The 26224-nt window shown below is 39.0% G+C and overlaps 2 protein-coding genes across 3 annotated transcripts in view; one reads left to right on the top strand and one right to left on the bottom strand.

Annotated features, from left to right (window-relative positions):
• Positions 1-9642: 9642 nt before the first annotated feature.
• LOC122648795 (GABA transporter 1-like) lies at positions 9643-13245 on the bottom strand. Its single transcript, XM_043842027.1, has 8 exons — positions 13045-13245; positions 12434-12611; positions 11881-12003; positions 11250-11344; positions 10969-11155; positions 10715-10845; positions 10387-10602; positions 9643-10266 (listed from the first exon to the last, which is right to left on the bottom strand). Exons 1-8 carry the CDS (start codon positions 13243-13245, stop codon positions 9871-9873), a joined length of 1527 nt encoding a protein of 508 aa, XP_043697962.1. The 3' UTR covers positions 9643-9870.
• A 9687-nt stretch (positions 13246-22932) lies between these two features.
• The window catches only part of LOC122670817 (CRM-domain containing factor CFM3A, chloroplastic/mitochondrial-like), an 80099-nt gene continuing 76807 nt past the window's right edge, over positions 22933-26224 (top strand). For both annotated transcript variants that reach the window (XM_043867827.1, XM_043867818.1), the window contains exons 1-3: positions 22933-23923; positions 24202-24697; positions 24799-24929. In XM_043867827.1, the coding sequence (XP_043723762.1) occupies positions 23003-23923; positions 24202-24697; positions 24799-24929 (1548 nt within the window). In that variant the 5' untranslated portion in view covers positions 22933-23002. The remainder of the gene's footprint in view (positions 23924-24201; positions 24698-24798; positions 24930-26224) is intronic.

Here is a 26224-nt window from a genome sequence, read left to right as displayed (position 1 = left end):
GAATTAGACTCTTAAAATTTACATGTGCCTAATCTAAGCATGTTTTCTCTATCCAACAGTCAGAATAGACATATTATCCATCCACGTGGTAGAATAGATGCCTTGTGACATTTGGGAAAATGACAGACTTTTGTCACAATAATAATTCGTCATTAACTAATCTTAAATAAGTAACAAACCCTTGCAGTTCTGGTTCCAATTGTTGTGGTGAAGCCTGATTTGATCTAGAAAGTGCGGTTGAGATCTTTGGAGGGCCATTTCAGCCTCGAAACGACCTCGGAATGGCAAAAAGTGGCGGGGCTCGACGCTTAGCGTGGAGTTATATTGGGCTCGTCGAGATCTTCGAAATGAGTACTTTTGAGCCATGTGTTATGTTTTGGTCTGGGCCAGGTTTTTTGGCAAGTTTTTGGACTAGGGACATTTGTGTACTTTTTGGGGTTAGGATTTCCTTATATATTGTTCTTATCTGTTAGATAGGAAAATGAGGGTTTTGTAAACATTTTTCAGAGACTACTGAAACCTGTTCTACTGCTCGACCGTGGACGTAGCTTCCATATTGGAGGTGAACCAAGTAAATCTCTGTGTTGTGCGTTGTGAGCTTTCTTTCTGTTTTTCGTTTTTCTTCGGCAAATCGCCATTCTGGGTGTTGTTTTGTTAACACCAATTGATTCTTTATTGATCTTTCGGTTCTAGACCTATTGGGACACCTATCCCTAAACCAATCTCATTTAATATTGAGTCCCAAAATCAGCTCCCAACTTCATCCCATTTAATAATGAAACAAATCAATTCCGGATTTTAGTAGGACGTTTTGGGATGATTCCCAAGTCCGATCCTAAATTGACACCCTTGGACTACCATGCAAGGCTGATTTTGCTTAAGAGCCTCACAAATTGAACTATTATTTTCCTTTTTTTGTTTTTTTTTTGTGGACAAAAAGAAAATAACAGTATTATATAGAACAACAGTAAGTTCATAAACTTTTTTATTTTTTGGGGGTATGAACAAAGTTCATCTTGAGATAACAACACAAAAAGATCTCATGGTCATCCAACCTTAGTCCCTTGAGTTAGTCAACTAGTCATTTATTTATAATCTGTCCAGATGTTTATCGAGTTCGATTCCTCTGCACATACCAACAGGTGAACTAACATACATGTGAGAGCCAACCACTTGTCCTATTTTTGCCAATTACAAGGGGAGCATCGAAGAGGGGTTTTTATGAAAACAAAATTAAAATGTGATTGACTCTGAGATGTACGTTCACCTGTTGGTACGTGCAGATGATCCATTCTCATGTCTATCTATTTTCGTCGTTATCTTTTTGCCTCTTACGATCGTTAAAAACTCCTTTGATTTTTGAGTCTTGTGTGCTTCCTACAAATCCATGAATCATGAAAACCACAAGTAATTGAGACTTATAAAGGAATACAGATGACTAGCTAGACTCTAGTAAGATTTTGACTAAGATAGTTACAAACCATTCGATTTCTAGGAAGCCATGGAAAATAAAATGTTATAGCTGCCATCGAAAGGATCTCTTTAATTTGAACTTTGGAAAAAGAAGAATTATTTACAATATCATGAAAAGTTGAGATAAAGAAGAACTACTTAGATGTTCAGTTTTAAGCCCTAATGGATCTGCTACCCAAATACGTTTATTGAATTCATAATGAAACACATGCCAATCTGATTCTTGTTCTTTTTAAGAAAATCTGCAAACATCATCAATACCCATAAATTTATAAATATGATACTTAGTATAGAGCCCATTCAGTAACACTTTCCTTACAAATAGTTTAAATTTTGGAAGATTTTTTTGTTTTTTTGGTAGAAAATTTTGGAAGAATGGGTAAATACCACATGTATATCCATAATTATTACTAGCGTAAATTACACATAACCCCTTGGTTTTCAAACGAAACTCAGATCACCCCTTGGTTTTTGAAAAAACTCAAATCACCACTTGGTTAAGACCCCAATATGACAAAGTAGTATCTACCGTTAATTTTATGTTGTTAAGTGATGATATCAGCCAGTTAAATAAATTTAAATCCCTAAACTACCCTTGACCAATGTTGAAGATGAGGGAAGGATAGTATTGTAAATTTAATTCTAATGTTTTAGTACAAGGGCAAAATAGTCCTTTCACACCAATAACTAACAGTAGACTAACACCATTATTGTAGAGGGGGTGAATTGAGTTTTTTCAACAATCAGGGGGTGATCTAAGTTTTGTTTGAAAACTAGGGGATGACGTGTAATTTACCCTTATTACTAACCCCATTACCATTATAAAGAACAAGATCGATATTTAACAATATTCCACAACTCATTTCTTTGCCACAAAGGGTGCATTTAACAACATTCTTGTTTGTTGGATCTGGCCAATACCCATACTTCCACCCAGGGTCATTTGATTTGGCCTTTCTTGCTGGGTCTTTGCTTGGATCATATCCTGGAGTAGCTCCAATACTTGCAATATTTTCACCCCCACTACTAATTGGTGTAGAACCATCCATTAGTTGAGTGAAAGAGACTAGTAGACTACAAAGGTAACAAAACAAAAAAAAAAAAAAATTAAACTGGTTTTTAGCATATTAACATTAAGCTGAACTAGGATGGAAAACAGTCAAAACACAAAATCCAAGTACTGGTTTTTAGTAGATTAACATTAATGGATGGAGGGGGAAAAAAAACTGAAATTATGGAGTTGAATATGTGCTTGCTGCTGTTGTGTGTGTGAGACTGTGAGTCTGTGACTGAGACTGTGAGTGAAATCAGTGAATAGTGATGGACTACTGGCTGATTGGTTGTAATAACTATTAAATCCCTCCCCCCCTTGTCTCTCGACTCTCTCCCTGTCTCTGTGTGTGTAAGTGTAACTGTGTATGTGTGGGCCTGTGTGCAAGGTAAGAAGAAGAAAAAATAAAAAACAAACACCTTCTCTGTGACTGTGCAACCCTGCAACTGCAAGGCAAGAAAAAGGAAAACAAAAAAACAAAAAACAGAGATAGTTCGGCTGTAATAAATCCCTCCCCCCGTCTGTATCTCGACTCTCTCCCTGTCTCTGTGTGTGACACTGTGTGTATGTGTGCACTGTGCAGGGCAAGAAGAAGAAAAAAAAAATGCAAGGCAAGAAGTCCCAAGGTCTGTGATCGTAAGCAAGCTAGTTGCAAGGCAAGAAGAAGAAAAAAGAAAAAGAAAAAAAACCGAGAGGACTATGGTTACAAGACTGACCGGAATAAATCCCTCCCCTCTGTCTCTCGACTATGTCCCTGTCTTTGTGATTGTACAAGCAAAGAAGAAAAAAGAAAAAAAAAAAAAAACCCGAGAGGAGTCGAGGACTACTAACTGAAATAAATCCCCCCCTCTGTCTCTCGACTCTCTCCCTGTCTCTGTGTGTGTGTGAATGTGGCTGTGCAAGGCAAGAGAAAAAAAAAAATAAAAATAAAATGATACTACTGGCTGTAATCACTACCGGAGGCTGGGAGGAGAAGAACTGAAGAAGAATAAGAGGTCTGCCTGGGAGGAGGAAGCAAGGCAAGAGAAAAAAAAAAAAAAAAAAAAAAACGATACTACTGGCTGTAATCACTACCGGAGGCTGGGAGGAGAAGAACTGAAGAAGAAGAAGACGAGGTCTACCTGGGAGGAGGAAGAAGATCCAAATTAAAAAAAAAATAAAAAATTACTTACTTGGAGAGTTGGAGTCCTGGAGATTGCCGGAGAACTGGAGAAGTTCGAACTTCGAATGTTCGAAGGCTGCCGAGACTCGAGAGTTGCAGGAAGCGAGGAAGTTACTGTTGCCGGAGTCACAATCCCTCTCCTCTCGATTTTCGCTTTTGCGATTTCTATTTCCCCCCATTAGGGTATAAGTTATTATGTTTAATATTTTTAAGTTTTATGATAATGTGTATTGGGGAGTTACACCTCCAATACACATTAACGAATAAGCATCTAAATTATTAAATCATTTTTAAAAAATATATATATATATAAACCTGACTTTTATACATTAAATGTTCAAATATCGGTCGACATACCCATATATCGTGGTATGGCGTCCACGGTGACGCCATGGAAGCCATATCGCTCGATATTTATACATATACCATGGCGGACCTCGATATGCCCTTTCCCCCAGTGCCAGGACGCCATGGCGGCGCCATGACAACTATGGTCCAGAGGACTATTAGTGAATTTCAGAAGAGGATTGATGCTAGCAATATGAAGACCTATGGAAGGAAACATAAGCAGGTTCAATCAACCGTTGCTCCAGTACCCATCCAATTGCCAAATCTGGATCCAGGACCTGCCTCTCCACCTGGTAATATTTCTTCTCCTGAGTTACCTATTGCCCTTAGCAAAGGTGTCAGGACTTGCACTCAGCATCCTATATCTCATGTTGTTTCTTATGACTCCCTTTCCCCATCATTTCATGCTTTTATTTCTTCCCTTTCTTCTGTTTGAGTTCCTAATACTTGGCAGGAAACTCTATCAGATGGAAAGTGGAAGGTAGCCATGATGGAAGAAATGGAGGCTTTGAAGAAAAATAACACATGGGAGCTTGTGGTTCTTCCACCTGGGAAGAAAACCGTTGGATGTAAATAGGTGTTTGTGGTGAAACAGAAGGTGGATGGCACCGTGGATAGATATAAGGTATGACTCGTGGCCAAGGGTTTTACTCAGACATACGGCATTGACTACCAGGAGACCTTTGCACCTGTTGCAAAGCTGAATATAGTTCGGGTATTGTTGTCATGTACAGTCAACCTTGGTTGGGATTTGCAACAGCTAGATGTTAAAAATGCCTTCCTAAATGGGGCACTGGAAGAGGAGGTATATATGGACATTCCACCAGGGTTTTCTTGTGACAGAAATAAAGGAAAAATGTGTAGGCTGAAGCGTGCATTGTATGGGCTGAAACAGTCACCCCGGGCTTGGTTTGGTCGATTCCACAAGGCCATGATTTCTGTGGGCTATAAGCAGAGTAATGCTGATCACACACTCTTTATCTAGAGTGTTGGTGAAAAACTCACTGTTCTTATAGTCTATGTTGATGATATAGTGGTTACTGGCAATGATAGTGATGAGATCAGACAGTTGAAGACCTTCCTTGGCCAGGAATTTGAGATTAAAGATCTAGGTAAATTACGATACTTTCTTGGGATTGAAGTGGCCAGATCTTCAAAAGGCATATTTCTCTCCCAAAGAAAGTATGTCCTAGACTTGTTGGCTGAAACAGGTTTGCTTGGCTGCCACCCTGCGGATACTCCTATGGATCCTACTGTTCGGCTCAAGGAAAATGATGGTGAGCCTGTTGATAAAGGCCGGTACCAAAGACTTGTAGGGAAGTTGATTTACCTTTCACACACTCGTTCAGACATTGCTGTTGCTGTGAGTGCTGTGAGTCAATTTATGCATAATCTCTACACTTCTCATATGGAGGTTGTTCTTCGTATTCTACACTATTTGAAGTCGGCTCCTGGAAAAGGCATTCTTTTGTTTTCACATGGTCACCTACGGATAGAAGGATACACTGATGCTGCTTGGGCTGGTTCTGCAGATCGGAAGTCTATTTCTGGATATTGTTCCTTTGTAGGTGGAAATCTTGTCACCTGGTGTAGCAAGAAACAAAATGTAGTTGCTCGTTCTAGTGCCAAAGCTGAATTTCGAGCTATGGCACAGGGAATTTGTGAGTTACTTTGGCTTAAAGGACTGCTACAGGATCTGGGTATTCCTATTCGCCTTCCTATGATGTTGTACTGTGATAACAAGGCTGCCATCAGTATAGCTCACAACCTGGTACAGCATGACCGTACCAAGCATGTTGAGGTGGATAGGCATTTTATCAAGGAGAAATTAGAAGGTCGGCAGATTTGTATTCCCTTTGTGACTTCTTCGGATCAACTTGTTGATGTCTTCACCAAGGGACTGCCTGGAAAGTTGTTTCATCCTAATCTAGTCAAGTTGGGCATGATCGACATCTTTGCTCCAACTTGAGGGGGAGTGTTGAATAATGTAACTAGAATACCGTGGGGGTATTCTGGACTTTGGGCATTCTATTTTATGTTTTTATTTCTGTTTTTTCCCCCTTATGCGATTCCTATTGGGGATTCCTAGTTCTAGTGGGAATTCCTAGTAGGAATAGGATTGGGGGGATTTGTGTCTCTTATGTAACTAGATTTTATTATAAATAAAGGGCTGGGGTGATCGATCAGATCATTCAAGCTATTCTCAATTTTGGAATTCTAGTTTTGAACAGAACTCTAGAGTATTGAGGCTTGTTTTCAACCCTGAACAATAAATTGAGTTGATCATAAGCAGGCTTCATGTTGGGCGCCCATAGATGACTTCTTCAGTAATCAGATCACAATATAATAGAGGTGGAACCTTATTGCCAACTCCAGTTCCTCAAGTGGTTCATGATTCTTGGCTAATTGTGATGGGTGCTTCATTGGTTGCCCTGCCCCTTCTGGGATTTGTGGGGACCTTGGATATTGGTCTTGGGAAGATTTTTATGCGTTTTTGGGGACCTGTCGGGGAGGCCAAGCCTGTGAGAGCTGAGCTACTTCCAATTCTTTGAGGTCCATCTTAGAACTGCTCATTTTTGGTAGATTTTGAAATTAATTATGGAGGTCAACTAACTGATTGCCAATCAATATCCCTTTTGTGTAATGGGATTTAGCAATGTCATGTATCTATAGCTTTAGCAAGGTACATTGCTTCCTTCTTTAAGTTAGAAATCTGAGGATTTTGTGCATGGATTGGAACTCTAGAATTTTGGTGCAAATCATTGACCACTTTGATTCTTCAAATCAAATTGTAAAGTGGATTGTTTTTTGTTACTTTTATTTGAAAGAATTTGCAGAATGTATTGTTAGTTTTTCTTTTCCAATGTTAATTTTGGATAACATCAAAGCATTGTGGCCTTGTGGGTACATACAGTAGGCTATTTCTATGGATTCAAACTTAAAATTCTTCACGGGATAATCTGATGGTTGTTGGTTGGTTTTTTTTTTTTTCTGCAGCTGGTCCCAAAGATACTCCAATACAACTTGTTATGGAGAAGACATATGATGCTAAAAGTGGAAAGGGTGTGCCTGACCTTTAAGAAGGTCTATATATGTGATTTACTCAGCATCATGGTGGGTGTAGACAGGTAATAGGTGGGTGGGTGTGAAATTTAATGACTAGGAGCTGTCCTTCCAAAAGATTAGTAATATCAGAGTGCGGAAAGTAAAGAAATATTTTTGTCTTTGGATTCAGTTTGCTCTATATTAATTTTCTAGCTTGGTTAGGGTTGCATTTGTTCTATTTTTCATCTGCATATCGTTATTTGTTCTGTGCTGATTGCACATTGGCCCAAATACTCATCAATTCAATGCCAGTGTATGGTCTTCTGATTTCCCCTAATTTTTCAGTCTATTCATTCCTGTTCTAGGATGCTAAGTTAACCTTACTTTGACTGTTAAATGCAAATTAAGTTCTACAAAAAGTTAGCTTGTTCATTAATTGTTTTTTGAGTTGTGACACTATGTTCCATTCAATGATTGGTCAGTAAATACACCCAGTTGAATAGCCAGCAAGTCATGTCATGTTTATTGTCTATACTTTGAATGTTGCGAAGACGTTCCCTCCATTTACTTTGTTTTAGAAGAGTGCTGATAACTTAGCCATTCTAATTCTATGATTATGTTCATTGCCATGGTCACATTTGTATACCTATTTATAGGATTACTCTTATGTGTGGGTTGAAGTTGTCTTATTGACTGATAAAGTTGTTCATTAACAATTATTCCCCAATAAAGCAATTATCTTTTGATTAATTATCTTGAATTATTTATTTTAAAAATCACACAAGAATTGCTGACATGCATCTGTATATAGTGAATAGAATAAATTAGAAGAGTATATGGTTTGTACTACATTGCTATAGCATCACCACATAATATCTGGTTTTTTGCTTGGAATTTCTCCCACGAGTGTCCCAATGATTCCATAATTGTGCTGCTTATGTATATTATTTTTCTAGAAATTCTCGATCCTAATAGTTCATTCCTTTTTTCAGCTCCCAATAGGTTTTCAGTTGGTTCAGAGCTGTTATTTTTTACCAATCAATTGCAGATGTAGTGTCTAGTGACTTATTGATTTGTTTTCATTATTTAATGACATTACAGTGTTTTCTATCTTTTGATTCCCTCTTGTGTTTGTTCTTCTGTTTGATTAATGCTCTTATATATATATATTTTTAGGTTAATAATGGTATTCTATATTATTTGCACCTTCTTTATGAATTTATTAGTGAGAGAAATGTTAACGTTTTCTTGTATGTAAATATATTCATTAATCCTTGATTGTTTACTGGAAACATATTATTTTGATTTTTTAATTGGAATTTTCATTCTAGAGGCACAGGTCACTGATTTACCTAACGGCAGAGTCAAATTGTAGTGTCCAACATCCTGAACTGGGTGACTCCCTGACATAGTTGTCAAGGCGTTGCCTAGGTGACCATCTTGGCATCCAAGCATCTTGACGACTAGTGTTGCCTTGGTCACCTAGGCGGGTGTTTTGGTCGTCTTGGTCACCTGTCATCCAGCCCCCTTCAACGCCTTGGTTTGTCTAGATGCCGTGACAACTATGCTCCAAAATTCCTCCTGAATCATAGCGATCCTTTTGAAGCCATTCCTTTTTGCTGTGCTCAGGTGGCCATAAGACCATGTGCCTCTTTCAATTTTTAGAAGGTTCTATCATTCCACCACTAACTAGCTGAGGTGGTTGCTCTGGACCTCTCTCTCTTTCTTGTGTGAGGTGGGGCTGATTTCTTTTTAGTTACTTTCTGTTTCTACTTTTGTTACTGATGCATGTTAATTATGATTATATTTAAATATGGGTTCACCAAGTTGCACTATTTGTCATGTGGAACAATGGATTTGCGTCTATGCTGCTGTAGTTTCAAAACCAGACTGTACATCAAGTGGATGTGTTAGTTTTTTCTAGTTTGACTTGGGGACAAACAGGTCTTAGAAAGCCAGGGTTTGGTCCATTCCGTAGCTGGCTGGTTTGTTTGGATCTTAAAGCAAATGGGGTGCTTTAGAATTGGAACAGAGATACCAAAGCCACAGATCGCAACTTTGCCGAATTTCACCTTACTAGCAACCTTGGTTGCCAATGCTTCACTACACCTCTGTTGCACAACTCATGAACAGAGATACACAGTGATGTGGCTTTTAGAAACGTTACAGGCAGGGGAAGCAATAGCTGGATGGGTTATTGTTATCTCCAGTATGGCTTAATGACCAATTCAGCAACAAACTTTTCTTTTATCTTAGCAGGCTCCAAGTACTTCAAGTCTTGTTTTTCGAGCAGTGGCCATGGCAGCTCCTACGATACTCATGGACGTCCATTTGATTCCAAAACATAGCAGGTCCTCTCCTTGGAGGACCTATTGTTTCAAGGGGTTGTCCCCCTACCATCCCCATAAAGAACAAAAAATTTACTGCTCCCAAATGAAGTATCTTTGAGGAATGAGGAGGATTCATAATTTTCAAAAAACAATCTGTATGTAGACGAAAAATATTTGAAACTGCTAACCATCTTAGACAGCTCAAGAGTATCATCTCCATAGATTATTACATGTACCGTACATTTCTTGAACTTACTGTTTCTAAAGCTTCAGAAACTTTTAACAAGCTTCTTTCTGTGACTTCACAATTCAGTTGCTAGGCCAAGAAGCTTGGTCCATGTTTCACCAATCCAAGGGAAGCAGAGTTGGCCAAAAAAGTATTTGTCATGTCCAATACACTAATGTAATAGTGATCATTTGTAAAGAAGATAAGACTATAGGGAAGAAAAGCTTAACAAATGTCACATATCATGAAAGAACTTGTAAGTGTTAACATCTTGTACGATGAACTGGACTGCCCCAATGCAACCCAGTATAGAAACAATGGAAAACCAAGTGGCAATGATGATGTTTAGGACCTTCACAAAATAGCCAAGGCTAGATTGCTTGGGCATTTTTCCAGCTTTCAGAAATGCTATAGCAGGGAAGACAAAGTCTAGGGGTGTGAAATCAATGGCTCCACAGATTGAAACAAAATCCCCAAAGAAAGGTGTTGTGGCAGAAATTGTAGTAACGATAACAATATAAGCCAAACGAAGAGCAACATATTGCACTAGCCTTCCGATCTGAAACTGTTCTTCGGCCTTTTTGGAGCTCTTTCTATCCTCAAAACAGGCAAAAGTTAGTCTACAGTATATCTGAACACAGAGAGTCAAGTATGAGAAGGAATTGAATTTGTTCCATAAGAATCTGATGCTTACTAATGAGAAACATCTATAATGAAAGAAATTTAATTGAACAACTTAAGTTTGAAGTACCTGATAACACCCTGATACTTGAATAACTGCAAAAATGTTAGCCATGGCAATTGCCCACTGTGGAACTGTGAGGGAAGACAGGATATAAGGTTGAACTTCTGATCCAAAAGTCCAGAAACCTGTGAAGGCTACCTGCCAATAAGTCAAGACAATCACTGTGTATGCAGCTGAAACACCTTTATACATGTTCTTCTTCGCGGGTTCCCTCAGCGTATCCTGTTTACAGAAAAACCCTCAAGTTTTAATCCTCCATAACTGTGAGAATATGATTGAATGAAATCAAATACATAAGGTTATGAGCTAATTAAATTTAACAAGCTTATTATGCCTGTATTTCTGGAAGTATTGCATCTCCAAATGAAAAGGCGATTGCCCCTAGGGCATTGAAGGCTTTGAATCCCTTAGTAGAGCTGCTTCCTTGTAATCCATAACTAATTGTACTTTTATCAATCTTCTTGCCTACAATAGGAAACAAGTATTTAATGTAGGATTGACCATCATATGGAAACCTTGCAAAAACTTAGTGAAATTCATTACTCAATCCCATAGAGAAACAGATAGAGCAAAGGATCTCAGGCATACCATCATAGATGGTCACACCAATGATTGTGCCAGCAAATCCTATTGTGCTGAAAGTGCTCAATGCATTCACCCATCTCAGTGAGTGAATATCTGGGAGATGTGATAGAATTAGTTGAAAAATTCCAAAGAAGGCAATGAAGTGCTGTAAGGTTAAGGTTCCATTTGGATGACAGTACTTATAAACTGCCTGCACAAAACAGAGAGGTGGAAAAGAATTTACATGTCTTAGTTAATAGTATCAACTGTGAGCAAAACCTCGATTGAGATCATAATCTACTAACCTTCAGGCTGCCTCCGGCAGCAATTTGGATGGCGATGTTATTGCCTAGAGAAGCCACCTGCTGAAAAAATGTAACGGACCGATAACCCCAGGGCCCTTCAAAAATTTAAAACATGATAGCAGTTAAGAAGAAAACACAAGGAACATAAGCACTAGCAGAACAGCTGAACAATAAAAACTGTTTTGAACACATACATGAGAATATGGCCTTGTAAATGCTCTAACCATGTTACATATAGCACACTGTATCTGAATATTTTGTATGTAAAGAGCAATTGATAAATCAAAAGGTGTGGAAATGAGAATAACATGGAGAGATTTATCAATAAATAGCTTGTAAATTTCCAGGGCTTTGTATGCTGAGACTCAAATTTAAGCCCTTTTTTTTTCCCTGGATAGTATAGAATAGGAACATTTAGTTCTGAATTTTCTGTTGAAGGACTTTTGTAAAGCTGCTTCTGAAACATGATTAAACGAGAGATTCAATTCTGACTAGATAATTTATGTAGTAGGGTAGCTTCCTTGCTGAAATACTCAAACCAATCTGCGAATATGAGTTGCGAAAACCTTCATAAAAACAGTCAAGTAATAATATGATCAGATTATACAGAAGCAGAGGAGCTGATACTAACCAAAGATACTCTTGGCTAAATGCCGATAAGTAGTGTGTTCCTTCCCATTCCACTTCCACAGGGCAGCAATCAAAAGACTACAGTACCATGTCGCTAACGTTGCAGCCACCAAACTCCATAAACCTGAACCAAACCAGAGATAATCAGATTTATTTAGGAATCTCTCAGATGAATTGCACAAAAAAATTCTCCCTAATGTATCTTAAATTCCAATCAGAGGGAGATGAAATTGGTGAAATTATCAGAAAGTTAGTTGATGGGCTTGAAAGTTTGAGGCTTCAGAATCTCTTATTAAGTTCATTTGGAAGGTAAAAATCAAGTAAATGGTTTTGGGGATTGATTTGAGTGATGTTATGGTACTAAGCTTCCCACAAGTGGTATAGTTCTTCAATCATATATAACAAATGGGATTTTGCTGTTACTTTGTGTATTCACTATTCATACAGAACAGTTAGGAGACTAAAAATTGTTTAGTTCCCAATTCTCCACTGTAGTTCAAGTCACTACTGTGCTGTTAATGAGTTTTAAGTGGGAGGTTGAAGAAAATTTTTACCAAGAGGCCAACCCAGAGAAGCAAAAGCAAACGGCAGAGGAGCATAAGCTGCCGGAGTGGCAATTGTAGTAGCGATATGGAAGGCGGCGTGCTTCCAAGTCCCTTCCCTTCCATGATCAGAAGAAACAGCTACTCCACCACCTTCTGCATCTACCCAACTAGTTTTCCCAGGCTGATTCTACTGTTTTTGTGTTTTTTCTGCAACTAATGATAGCTTTGGCTGTAGAATATATAGTCTTATTCTTCCCAAATCCCAACTGGTGAGAGATTGAGAGAAGAGTAAAAGTTCTTCAACGGCACTTTATAATTTGTATGTCTATATTATTGAATTTGGTGTGAAATCTCATCGACGGCCCTTCTCTCACACTGCTACCTTGGCTCCAAAAAACAGTCAGAAAGTGGGTCCCATACAAATTGATCCCAAAGGGTAACTATCGGTTGGATGAGATTTTGTTGCTAGACTTTTTGAAACCAAAGGGGAAGGGAATTATTCCATTTCCTTGGCTGCCAACCTTGTAGCAAGAACAACAAAATTTTTTCCCCCTACAAGTAACTATCACAAGTCAAAAAGTACCGATCGGACCATACTTCAAACCCTCAAATGTCATTACCTTTGACCAAAGCACATAAGAAACTAGAAAAAAATCCTCTGCAGTAGCTCTCCTTGCGGCCCCAGTGAAGAAACAAATTGCATGGATCAGCATTTCTTGTCTGTGCAAAGAACGCAATGGGGTGTCTCCCACCAATAGTAGTGGTGGTGGTGATAGAATTGATAACCTAAAACCCAAAATTGGTTCTCTTAGACCATTCATTGCTAAAGTAAGTATAGTGTGAAAAGAATCGCATATTGCACTAATTCGCACTTTAATTATAAAAGAAATTGAGGAAAGAATTTAGCGTCACGTTCAAACCCTATCTGTCTTTCTGAAATTTAAGAGATTAAAGATTGATAAATTAGAAAGAAATTCATCTACATATGCACATCAATATTTAATAAACTAATGTTGATCAAAGTTTGGTTGGCACTAATGAGTACTCTCAAGAATTCTTTGTAAGAAGTTTAGATCATTAGATTGATTGTTCAAAGTATGGAAATGGCCGATGGTAATCCTTAGTTTTTTTGTTTTGTTTTTTTTAAATGTTGTTCAACTATGTGGTGATCAATTTAAGAGAAATCCCTAATATATGTTCTAATATAAGTCTACTTGAATAAGGAATAAGGCTGTGGTGGGCCACACTGGATAAAGCTCATCTAACCTAACTATAAATACTAGTTGGAGGCAGCAACCTGTTTATTCCAAACTTGAATAAGGAATAAGGCTGTGGTGGGCCACACTGGATAAAGCTCATCTAACCTAACTATAAATACTAGTTGGAAGAAGCAACCTGTTTATTCCAAACTTGATATGCTTGGTGTATTGCTTTAAGCAACCTTGTGCTTAAACCCTAAACCCTAATAATCTTAAAGTAATAGATTTTTTAACCAAGCCTTTGTCATGTGTTGAGTCAAGAAATCATCCGGTGGTCCCTTCGAGTGTCGTAACCTGCAAAAGGACCTGGGTGACAAAGGAAAATCGATGTCGTTCTCGCCTAGGACTCTCTGATGCCTAAGTTAGATCTCTCTGAGCAAACAGATGAATAGTTGGAATTCAAGATGGATTGATGGGGTAGAGTACCTTCGCATTTATAGTGGAGTGTGGCGGTGTGGAGAGTCCCAGTTGATGATGAGTAGTCCTCGTAGTTGATAGAGTTCCTAGGTGGTAGGTTCTTCCTTGATTGGTTGTCTTCCTACGGGAGGTAGAGTCCCAGTAGGGTGGATGTCATGTATTAGATAAGGTCCTTGGTGCTTGAGTCCATCTGGGATTGTGTGGCTAGTAGGCGGCGGCCTAGTGCCCCTGAGATGATGTATGCCTTGTTGATGGCGGTGGTAGTAACCTGTAGTACATGTACTTGGACCTTGGTGGCGGTCGCGTTTGCTGGTCTGTGCCCTGATTTGATCAGCACCATAGTCTGGTCCGCGCCCGAGGTTTGCGTCTGAGGTCTGCACCCGAGTCCGTGCCTAGGTCCGCACCCGAGTTCGCTCCTGGGTCCGTGCCCGAATGGTCAGAGCCTGTGGTCCGCGCCCGAGCTGGTTTACCGTCGGGCTTGGGATGGCCTTCCTCCTCCAACCAGGACACATGGCGGTTCCCGATTGGCCAATGTGATTTTGGGTTTATCATTTGCCCCCCACTCTCTTGGATCGGAGTGTCCAAGAGAGTATCCATTTCAATTTTGTATCAATAAGGAGTTTACCGTAAATAAATTCTTCTCGGAAGATGTACCTGCAAATCCTTTAGTGAAGTGGGAGAGGTTGTGGCTTCAAACCTCTCCCATTGCACCTTTCTATCTTTTCTCCATTCTTTTTTCTTTGGTTATATCCTTTTCCTTCTCTCTTCACTTTTCACTTTTCACCTCTCACTTTTCCTCATCTCTCTCTTGCTTTTTACTTTCTACTTTTGCTTTTTGAAACCTTCTCCTTTGCTTTGAACTTAGCCTTTGTTTTTTGGTGCCCCCCAAGTGTTTGCTCTTGGGTAGCAAAGAATAGTGTGGCCTCTTGCTTGCTTCCTTGCTCTTGTTTGGTCTCTCCCTCCCTTAGCCCATAGCCTTTGGTCTTTCTAGTAGCTTGCCCAGCCTTGACCATCTATTCTGATCACGTCCATGGTCTCGAGGTCGTGCCCGCTCGTGCTCACGTGCCAGTTCACGTCTCACGCCCGTCTGTGCTCCGCGCTAGTAGGCGTCGTCCGCGTCCGTCCGTGGTCCGTGCCCATCCCGTAGTCCGCTCCCATTCGTGGTCTGCTCCCTTTCGTGGTCTGTGCCCGTCTGTGGTCCGCGCCCATCCGTGGTCCGCGCCCATTGGTGGTCCATGCCCGTCCGTGGTCTACGCCCAGCTGTGTTCTGCGCCTGTAGGTGGTCCGCGCCCAAGCCGTCCGTCGTCCGCTCCCGAGCTGGTTCGTCTCATGGGAATTTTTTTTTATTTTTTATTGTGGTACTTCGTCTTATGGGTTTGCTTGTTGATTGTTTGCAGCTTGCCTTTCACTCTGCTGAGCTAGCGGCTTGACGTTGTGGGAGTACTGCTCAAGTAAGTAGCCTTCTTTGTCATTGCCCATGACGTCTAGCGAGTCTGACTCCGCCACTATTGTGCTTGGGATGGCTTAGCACCTTAGCAATTTCAATTGTTGGACATGTGGGTGTTGGAAATGTATCCATCAAATTCATATTTGAATATATAAAAATTAATTTGCATAATTTAATAACGGGCCTTAGTAGTCCTTAGGTTTTAATCTAAAACTGTTCATGATTAGGGACAAGTTTGGACACCTCGTTTATATGGTTGTGGCACAATCTGTACTTAAGAATGGAGGTTCCAAAGCATAAGTGCGAGTGTAAATATGGCATGTACATTGAACAGGATCATACGAGAATTTCATATTTATATTGCTATCAGTTGAATTGGAACAGAATTCTTGTCTGTAGTGTACGGTTGGTCCCTTGACTTGAAGGGTCTTTATCATTGCTGTTATGCGAACACCAACGGTTGATGTCTCCTAGACTACATACTGGCATACTAAATTCGTAGTGTTTATCGAGGAGAGAGAATGTTTACAACTAATTGAACATGTTTACAATTGATTGAACATAAATCAGTATCAGTGGCATTTTGATAAACTGTTTGCAAAGCTTTACAAATTAATATTTACTTTCACAAAAAAATTTGAAAGAAAAAAATTCAGGTCCAATTGGTATTACAAAATTTCTTAAATAGTATATACTATAGACTAGGGTATGAAAGTCCACACAAACCTTACAGTCTATAACGAGATATTGTTTTATGGAGTGATTGATGTGTATTAATCTACTTAATTTGGGAGATTATAGTTATATTTGTTTTGCAACGTCTGCGTTGAAAAATATAATATTGGGAATGTTGCATTCACCAAAAACATGGCATGCTGAGTTGAATCCCAATGGGAACCTACTTCACTCATCATGGTATCATTATATTTTATTGGCCATCATACTTGAGAGAGAGAGAGATAGTGTGTCTAGCCACATTCACATGAGGATAGTGATATGGACAATTCCACGTGATGATGAAGATAATGATGATGTGGACTGTGATTATATGTGGACATCCACATGAGATGTGATCTGCCCACACCCATATGATGATGTGAGACCCACCCACATATTAAGGTTGCACTTTATTATGCATTTTCACAATCATTCTCATGATTTAAAAAGTCTTGTTTACTTTTGGAAAGTGAACAAAACACATTAATTAACAATTAATTGAAGTGTTTTAAAAAATAAACACTCCTCTCTCTCTCTCTCTCGGATATCTCCCCTTCAACCAAAACATAAGCATACCTTCAACCTTAGAGTAAGGTTCGAGAAGAAACTTTAATGATGGTTTTGAAAAAATCCCTTGGAAGAAGTGAGAATTCAGATGTTGATGGTGTCATACATATGGGAACGTGTAGCTACCATGGTGGGATGAAAATGAACCAATGACCGTGTAGCTGCCATGGTGGGATGAAAATGAACCAATAAAGGGCTAAGATTTGTGGATGCACTATGTTTATGGGCTTTAGGTAACTAGATCTCCTTCTTTGATGATTTAATTTTTTATTGATAACTCCCTACCGATAGGACGATCTGTAGTTTCCCAACAATTGGTATTAGAGATTCCCTACCAATTGGGGGATTCTAATGACTTTTTAATGATGTATTGCATTGCTTTGATCTATTTATTTCATTTAAACAAATTTTAGTCAGCATTGTCGGCCCACATAGGCAGGCCAGTAGACTCTGTTGTTGTGCACTTGGTCTACAAAGGCACACATGCCCAGCAAAGTTAGTCCCGCAAGCCAAGTTCGTGCCTTACTTATTGTCTTGTGCACTCGCTCAGTGGACCTAGCTTGCTCTTGTGCACCATACATCCGAAACCCATGCTCAGTAGACCTCGTGTGGCTTGTTACTATTGTGAGGTTTACCAATCCCGCAGACCCCTATATCTGTTGTGTGCCTCTGCGCATGCATATGGTCATTGATGACCCTCACCTCATGCCCAATCTTCTACTAGCTCCATTTTCTTTGTGGCCTCAAGTTGCTGCGCCCACAGCCTTGGCTTTAGGTGTTTGCTGCCATGATTGAGGCACCCAAGGCCTTTAATTACAGCGCCCGCAGCTATAGGGTGTTGTTGACGGCCTTCCCTTCTGCAGTTCCTTCGCAACCTGTAAGAATAATAAAAAATAATGAAGTAATAAAAATATCTGCAACTTACAACGGCATGGAGAAGAAGAAGGGAGGAAAAAGATGGTCTTAGGATCATGTGTGCTTTTAAATGGGTTTTGATTTATTTTTGGCTATGGGCTTAGGCCCACGGACATGATTTGAAATCATTTCTAAATATAAACAAAATTTGATTCTTTAAAAGTTGTTTCGAGCCCAAGTGGGGATCATAAGGTGATGTGAGATAAGTTATTTTATGGGCTTTTGAACTTAAAACATGACAAAAATGGGATTTTGCATTTGTGACCATAGGGTCCAATTCGGTCTGAATCGCCCAACCCATTATTATAAAGGAAAAGGGCCCTAAGTCTGTTTGTGGCTTAATTAAAAGTGTTTTAATTTAAACCCATATGGGTATTATTTATTTTAAACCTAACAAACTCTTACCCAATCATGGTGGCCCAATGGTTGAGTACCGGCCTCTTTTATCTAATATTTTTCATAGACCTTTAAACTCTAATAATTAATAACTTCATAGTTATTAATTAGAGGCCCATTATGTGTACATTCTTGTGTGGTCCACTGGAATGTTTGGTAAGGCAATGTGATTGCAAGTTGGACTTACATGTTTTTGGCACATAAGATACTGTTTTAGGAGAATACTTAGCACAAGTAAGGGTTACTTGTCCCACATGAGATGTGAAATCCTTATAAGCCTAGAGCACTTGAACCCTTTTAAAATTAATGCGATATAATAGTAGAAAATTATTTGGAGGTACAAAAATTTCTAGTATATAAGATATACACTTCTTATGAGATAACATATAATTATGTTTACTAAATGTTAGTAAATTAAAATATGGTTTATAAGAGTTAATTTTTATATAAATGAAATGAAATGATCAAATCTATGCTATGTGGACTAAAAATTGACCATGTGGATGGATGTATTATGTGGATGGCATGCATATTGTGGTATTCATCTCTCTCTCATCCCTCATTTTTTTCTAAAGACTTATACTCCCTTCCGGCAACCTAATTGTTGGGTTGGTTTTTGGAGGTTTATTTATTTAAGGATTGTGATAAATAGAATTAGCTAGGGTTTCATTTTATTTGATTGTAAAATGGTCGAAGATGTTGATTGAGAGAAAATCAGTAGTGATGATCAAGGGATGATCAGAGGTGTTGATCACTTGGATTAAGCAACAAAAATTTCACTGGATTTTTTGTTTTTTTGATTTTTTGTTATTGTTATTTTGGTTGTAATTTGCATTTGCATTACTACTTAATAAACTACTTAATAAGTTGAGTGAGAAACTAATGAGGCTATGTTAATCTAACCCATTATGGAATCAAAGTGATTACATGTGATGTAAAGAAACCAGAGTTCTCATTGCAGCAGGGAGAAACTAATGAGGCTATGTTCCTTTGTTTTAACAATTGGTGGAAAGAAAAAAAAGAAGAGAAAATGGAGAAGAATCGGTGATGATTAACGATTAAAATGGAAGAGGGTTTGGGATGTGTGGTGATGGGAGTTGCAGATGACGTCCAAGGTTCCTTCAGATCTAAACAGCAAAAGAAACTAGAGTTCTCGTTGCAGCAGGGAGAAGTAGAAGAAGAAGAAGGGACTTGCATTTCTATTTTAACGATCAAATGTCTATTTTACCTCTCATATTTGAGTCATATGAGCACATTGTCACGGCCCTAGATCTTACTAAGCAACCGCGCCGGCACTTAGCACTCACTCTAGCACTAAGTCAGCCTTTCACCAACTCTAGCAAGGGACTTGGGAAGAGAACTTAGAGAACACTAGAGAGACTTTGAAAGAATGCACTTGAATTGCTTGAAAGCTTTTAGTACAAGACTTGATAGCTTGCTTGCTTGATTGGGTGGTTGGTTGGTTGATTGGTTGTGCCTTAGCCAAATGAGGCCACCTCTATTTATAGGCACCTCAACTTACAATGTATGGTTAGGATTTGTACAAGTGTCTCCATCCAATGGTGAAGAACTTTCTAGCCTAAGGAACTAGAATTTTCCCACCTCCTTTGTGGAGGATTCTAGCTCTTTGGAGAACTCTAGAATTGTCCTCCTTCCTTAGATATTTACAAAGCTTTTCTAGAAGCTTCTCTAGAAACTTCCTTGACCATCTTTGTTTCTAGAGGTTCTAGAACATATCTAGATTCTCTTCTAGTGTAGAGAGTTCTAGGCCATGGACTAGGTCTTAGCCCAATGTCTAAGTCCATGGGCTTGCAAGTTAGGCCCGTGGGCCTTTGTTGGGCGGGCCGTGACAACATGCTCATTAAAGAGCGAAAAAATGAAGGAAAAAATAATTTTGGCCATAATCCACAATGGACTCAAGAGGCCATTTTCATTTTGGGGGTGTTTTTTTATTATTTTGATGTTTTACAAATAGAAATAGGATCCATAAATTGTACCAAACACTTGGAAAAACGTTTGTGTGTTAGAAAATGAAAATGAAAAGTGATACCAAAGAGGACCTTAGTGTATTTTTGGAATAATTTTGGAACAAAACATGTATGCAACATGTAGTATGATTTTGTCTTTTTTTATTTTTAATTTTATAAAATGGATTGAATAAAACACACATTTGTTGATCATTGGAGAATAAGTAAAAGTGGTTTTTAAAAAACAAAAACACAAATTTATAACAAAAATTATCCAATAAACCCCTCTCTTTCTCTCTCCCACCACCACCACCACCACTACTGTCACCACCTCTTCAACTCCCTCTACTACGTCTGTTAATTTTCATTCTATACGTACTTCTATTAATTTTCATTCTATACTTATTTCCAATAACTGAATTGAAATTTGGTCTAGTCTCTCTTCCATATTTTTGAGACCAAGAGGGAGTGGTGATCTAATATTATGGCTTGCAAATTCTTCAAAAAATTCTTTCTACCTCTACTTGGAATTTGATTAGATCAAAATTTCAGAAAGTCCCTTGGCATAGGGTTGTATGGTTCGGCTTTAATATTTCAATCATAGTTTTATTATTTTGCGTGTTTTGACACCATCTATGCTTACCCAGGAGTTCCTCCTTAAAAGAAATCTTTCTATACCTAATTGTTGTCTATGTTGAAACTTTGAAGAAAATGTAAACCACTTATTCTTTTCTTGTCCTTCATCTAGGTCTGTTTGGAAATGGATCCTTAATAAGTGTTGGTCACATCATTGAACTATCTTTCCTTTTAAGAGAGAATGTGTGTGGATTTTAAAAATTTTCAGTGATAAGCCAATCTATGATATTATTGGTAAGCTTGCCTTTAGTGTTGTGATTCATCATATTTGATGGAAAGAAATACAAGAAGATGGACCTCCTCGTAACTTCTTCTCATTCGTTTGCGAGCCAAAACACATTAAGAAATAGGCATCTTGCCTCTAGTGGGATCCTCACATTCCTCTCATTTCTCCCCCATCCCCGTCTTTTTGATGCATCATCATTTAGCTAGTGTTTCTACCCATCCCCGACTTTTGATGTATTATCCTTTTATCGATGTTTCAGCCCTACCCCGATTTTTTGTGCATCATCCTTGTTTAATTGTTTTCCCCTTCCCTAGGCTTTGATGTATCATCATTTTATTAGTTGTTTTGGTGATAGGGACCCCTTCCTTTTTATCTAGCCTTTGGGCTTTGCATCATACTTTGCTTTTCATCTTAATAATTTTTCCTCATAAAAAAAAATATTTGAACTAAAAAACTTTAATTTGGAATAGAACGTTGCCATACGGAACCTAAGCAATCCATCTACCAGCATGATTAGGGGATTCTAGGTCCACATCATAATGGTTCTAGGTATTGATCACATTGCAGCCAAGTGTTGGCCAATACGGGGTTAGTGAACGGTTCAGATATGTGGTTATAATTGTCGAAATACCATATGCATCGGTACAATATTGATCAATACCACTACCAAAAAAAAGAAGGAGAATTACGCTTACACGCCCTGTACTTTCCCTAAAGTACTACTCCACCCGAAGTTTTAAAAATCGCACTTATACACCCCCTCCTATTTATAATAACTACAAAATTAACCGTCCGTTAGAATCTAACTGTTAAGTGATGATGTCATCATTGTTCTTCATTTGAAATGACCATTCTACGCTCTTCAACCTAGAAAAAATTGAACTCAAATTCGATGTGGCTTAAACCCTTCCTTCGTTATAAAAAAAACTCTTCCTTCTTCGTCGGAATGGGAACAAAACAGGGGATGAAACCCTGCATATCAATGACCACCGCCGCACCACGCGGTCAAAACAAGGGATTATACCCTTATCATCGAGCATTGGTTGGGAAGCAACACGGAGGTGGCGGAGCTATTCCACAATCTGTGTCAGGAGGTGGTGTACGACATCAATGACAACGATCTCTCACGCCTGTTGGAGGAGGTGAACCGATACCACAACCACAGGTGGAACACATGGAATGCTAACTTGAAGCATAACTACTTCAACAACCCCTGGGCCATCATCTCCGTCTTCGCTGCTGTCTCATTGTTTGATTTCTTATATTACCTTACAACAAGAAGAAGGAATTGGGGTTATTGGTGTAATTTCACATTTTTCAAATGGCAATTGACCTTCTTCTCCCTTTTCGGCTTTGCAACTCTCTCCTCTTTCTCTTGACCTCTCTCAATTTTTGTCACTCTCCTGTCGGCGAAAGCAGAGCCATAAAGAGAGAAGATCGGTTGCTAGAGTGGCGGAGGAGACTCAGACACATGATGGTATAAGAGTCATTTTATGTCTAAAGTATACTCCACATCATCACCTAACGTTGAGTTGTTAACGGACTGTTAATTTTGTATTTTTTGAAAAAATACAGGGGTGTATTTTTAAAATTTTGGGTTGAGTAGTACTTTAGGCTCAGGGGGTGCATGCGTAATTTTCCAAAAAAATATATTGATCAATACTAATCCGATATCCGATCGACCAATCGGATCCCAATACCGATCCAGCTGATACCAGACCATGCCCAGATCATATTGAACCATTGAATGCTTGTTCTCCAGTAATCCTTCTTGAAACGGGCCGGAACAGAATCGGATCCCGGTCAGTGTTCGACCCATTTACAGTCTCGGGCCCTGCATGGATTGGAATTGGATAAACGAGGAAGAGAAGATACTTTCAGGATTAAACCCCAGAGACACATAAACCCTAAACTGCGAAACCTGCAACTCGCATATTCATTCCAGTTAATGAAAAGCCTATTCTTTTCATTTTTATGTATATATTTTGCTTGATTCGTTGGTTTATTTAGTAGTCAGTTTGAGATCCTAAGATGGCACTTGTACCTGGCCGTCAAATTTATCCAACGACCTTTTTGGATTCGTTTCAGAGCTCTCTCTCACGATTCAACAGTTCTCGCTTGCAAATTTTTAGGTCTGGTTCGTCAATTCCCAACAAAAAATACAATTTCTATGTAGCCCAGAACAGCATTAAACCAGATTCCGTCCCAGAGGAAAACCCACAAAGAAGTCATAATTTTGTACTAAAAAACAATCATAACAAGTGGTCTTCTGCCGGTGAAACACAAATTTCTCAATTTCCTTCTGATGGCGGTTTCTCCGGTCGTAGTTGGATTAGTAAGTGGAATGAAAACCATCAACAGTTGCTCCCTAAAATGCCTCAAGCTGTGGTGGATTACCGAAACTGTGAGGGTGTTTCGAGCGAAGACGACGAGCAGAGTAGTAGTACAACCACTAGCAGTAGTACAATGGAGAAGATCGTGGAGAAATTAAAGAGATTTGGGTATGTTGACGATATGAGCGAACGGAAGGATAGAGTGCCAGAGAGAGGATCTGTGGAAGATATCTTTTATGTTGAAGAAGGTATGTTACCGAATACGAGAGGTGGGTTCTCATCAGAACTTCCGTTTGGGGTGGGAAATGGTTTTGCGGGTGATGGGGAGGTTCGTTTTCCATGGGAAAAACCATCTCCAAAGGAAGAACAAGAAGAACGGAATTCAGTGAGGCGAAGGAGTAAGACCTCTTTGGCTGAATTGACTATTCCAGAGTCAGAGCTGCGGAGGCTGAGAAATTTGGCTGTTCGGTTGAAGCAGAAGACTAAGATTGGGGGTGCCGGCGTTACTCAGGTGGTCGTGGATTTGATTCATGAGAAATGGAAGGAGTGCGAGGTCGTGAGACTCAAATGCGAGGGAGCTCCTGCACTTAATATGAAACGGATGCATGAGATATTGGAGGTAAGCTTTTGAATAGTATCTAACGGTTTCTTTCTTCCTCTAGCATTTGGTCAATTACTATGTGAATTAGTGTATCTTGAATTGTCCTTTCCCCCCCTCCCCCTCCCCCTCCCCCTCCCTTTCTTTTTTGTATATCTACCATTGCATGATGGAGTTCATATTTCATAGCATAAACCTCGTGATATATAAGTAATGCTTTCATTAAGTTAGTTTTCAATCAGTTATGGGTTGTTCTTGTTTAGCCTATCTGCTGATATGGAGTATTCCATGCTGTTCAGAGAAAAACTGGTGGGTTGGTAATTTGGAGGTCTGGCACCTCTATTTCTTTATATAGAGGTGTTGGCTATGAGCTTCCTTCAATGCAAGAAACAAAGAAAAGGATGCAGAAGACTAGTGAAATTCCCCATAATATCTTTGGAAAGGAAACAGGTAAAAGTAGTAGTGATCTTAGAGAATATGGTTCTTATAACGATAAACAGACACTTCAAACCAGCTTGGCACCTACTGTTGAGAAGAGAAGAGATGCAGATTCGTTACCAGAAAAGAAGTATGAGCATGAAGTGGATGAACTATTAGATGGTCTTGGCCCTAGGTATGTGGATTGGCCAAGAAGTGATCCGTTACCTGTAGATGCTGACTTGCTACCTGGTGTTGTTCCCAACTACAAACCCCCTTTCAGAATACTTCCTTATGGTGTGAGGTCTACTCTTGGAATCAAGGAAGCAACAGCACTACGAAGGCTTGCTAGAGTTTTACCTCCACACTTCGCCATAGGTGTGCCACTGGAAAGGTTCCATTTTGTAAAACTTCCTTCGTTGATTCCATTTGAAGTTTTTTTGTTTTTGGATACTGAGTTTAGACTTTTCTACCTCTAGGAAGGAGCAGGCAGCATCAAGGGTTGGCCATGGCCATGGTCAAATTGTGGGGAAGGAGTTCAGTTGTAAAGATAGCACTCAAGCGTGGTGTGCAACTTACAACTAGTGAGAGATTGGCTGAAGATATCAAAGTAAGTCAACATCTTAGTCCCACTTGCAGTTACTTTTGAAATTTAACTTCAACTGGCAGGTTGGAATTTTCTTCTCGTATTGTCTCCAATATCTTTATTGAGTTCCTGCACCCTTGCTCATTTTTCCGAAACTGTTCGATCTTTATCTATTTTATATAATTTAAGTGCTTGAATTGCTGCAAATGATTCGATTGTTCAGCCTTTCTTTCATTTTGCTTTCTTCTCTATGTTAACATTGAGTGGGTGGGGAAGAAAGGGATTCTGTGGAGTCTTTAGTTCTGATTGTGCATTTTTGGCCGGAAGGGTTTTCCTTTGATTCTCAAGAGTGAAGGTGTGCTGAGTTCACATCTTTGCAGTTAAAGTGGCACTAAGATTGGTGTTTTCCTATTACTCATTAATTATTAGTGAATATAGGATGGGGAGTGGACTACCACCTTCTTGGCCACTGGATGAGGTTATGTGCACCATTTGTAGCGCCTTTGCTATTGTCTTCATAATTCTATATTATTTTACGACAATGGTATTTCTTTTATATAAATAGATAACACATGGTGACATTTTCTTAACACAAATAAATAAGCATGGTGAAATGTACTATAAATAGATAACACATGGTGATATTTTCTTAATACATAAATAGATAAGCATGGTGAAATGCACTACAGCTTTCTAGAGACAGTACTCCAGTTTGTGACTTAACAACCTACTGATTTACACATTTATAGTCAACCTTTTATGACTAGCAATTGTACGTGTATACAGATTTATTACTGGATAGGGCAATTAGATATTATGTTTTCTATGTACTTTTCCGTTAACAAGAAAGTTTTCTTATGCAATAAGAGATCTTATTTTGATTTTTGAGATGGAGGTAATTATGCTTGGTATCATGTATATTGTGATATGCGATTGGATTCACATGTATATACTAATATCAAATGACATTATATCAATAGAAGAATAAGCAGAAGCTGAGTTCAACAATCATAGAACCTGCAAGAAGCAGGAAATCCAGCAAAGGGCCAATGTACAATGTGAACAGCCCCTACCTACCCCGGCAAAGTTAATGACCCATACGCCCCAACCAATCCCCTCCCTAGCTAACTGATATGCCAGTACATTAGCTGACCTAGGATTCCAAGAAACAAGCAGTTCAACTAGGAGTTTAAGAGCTTTGTGTGTCTAATGATATGAACGAAGTGCCAGCGACCTTCTGAGCTGGAATGAGCCATGATATAATGGAAGCCAAATTATCCTCGACAATGATGTTTTGAAAACCTTATGCTCATTGTAAC

The sequence above is a fragment of the Telopea speciosissima genome, chromosome 1 (genome assembly GCF_018873765.1).
Source record: "Telopea speciosissima isolate NSW1024214 ecotype Mountain lineage chromosome 1, Tspe_v1, whole genome shotgun sequence".
Taxonomy (NCBI): Eukaryota; Viridiplantae; Streptophyta; class Magnoliopsida; order Proteales; family Proteaceae; genus Telopea; species Telopea speciosissima.
This window is presented reverse-complemented; position numbering and strand designations above follow the sequence as displayed.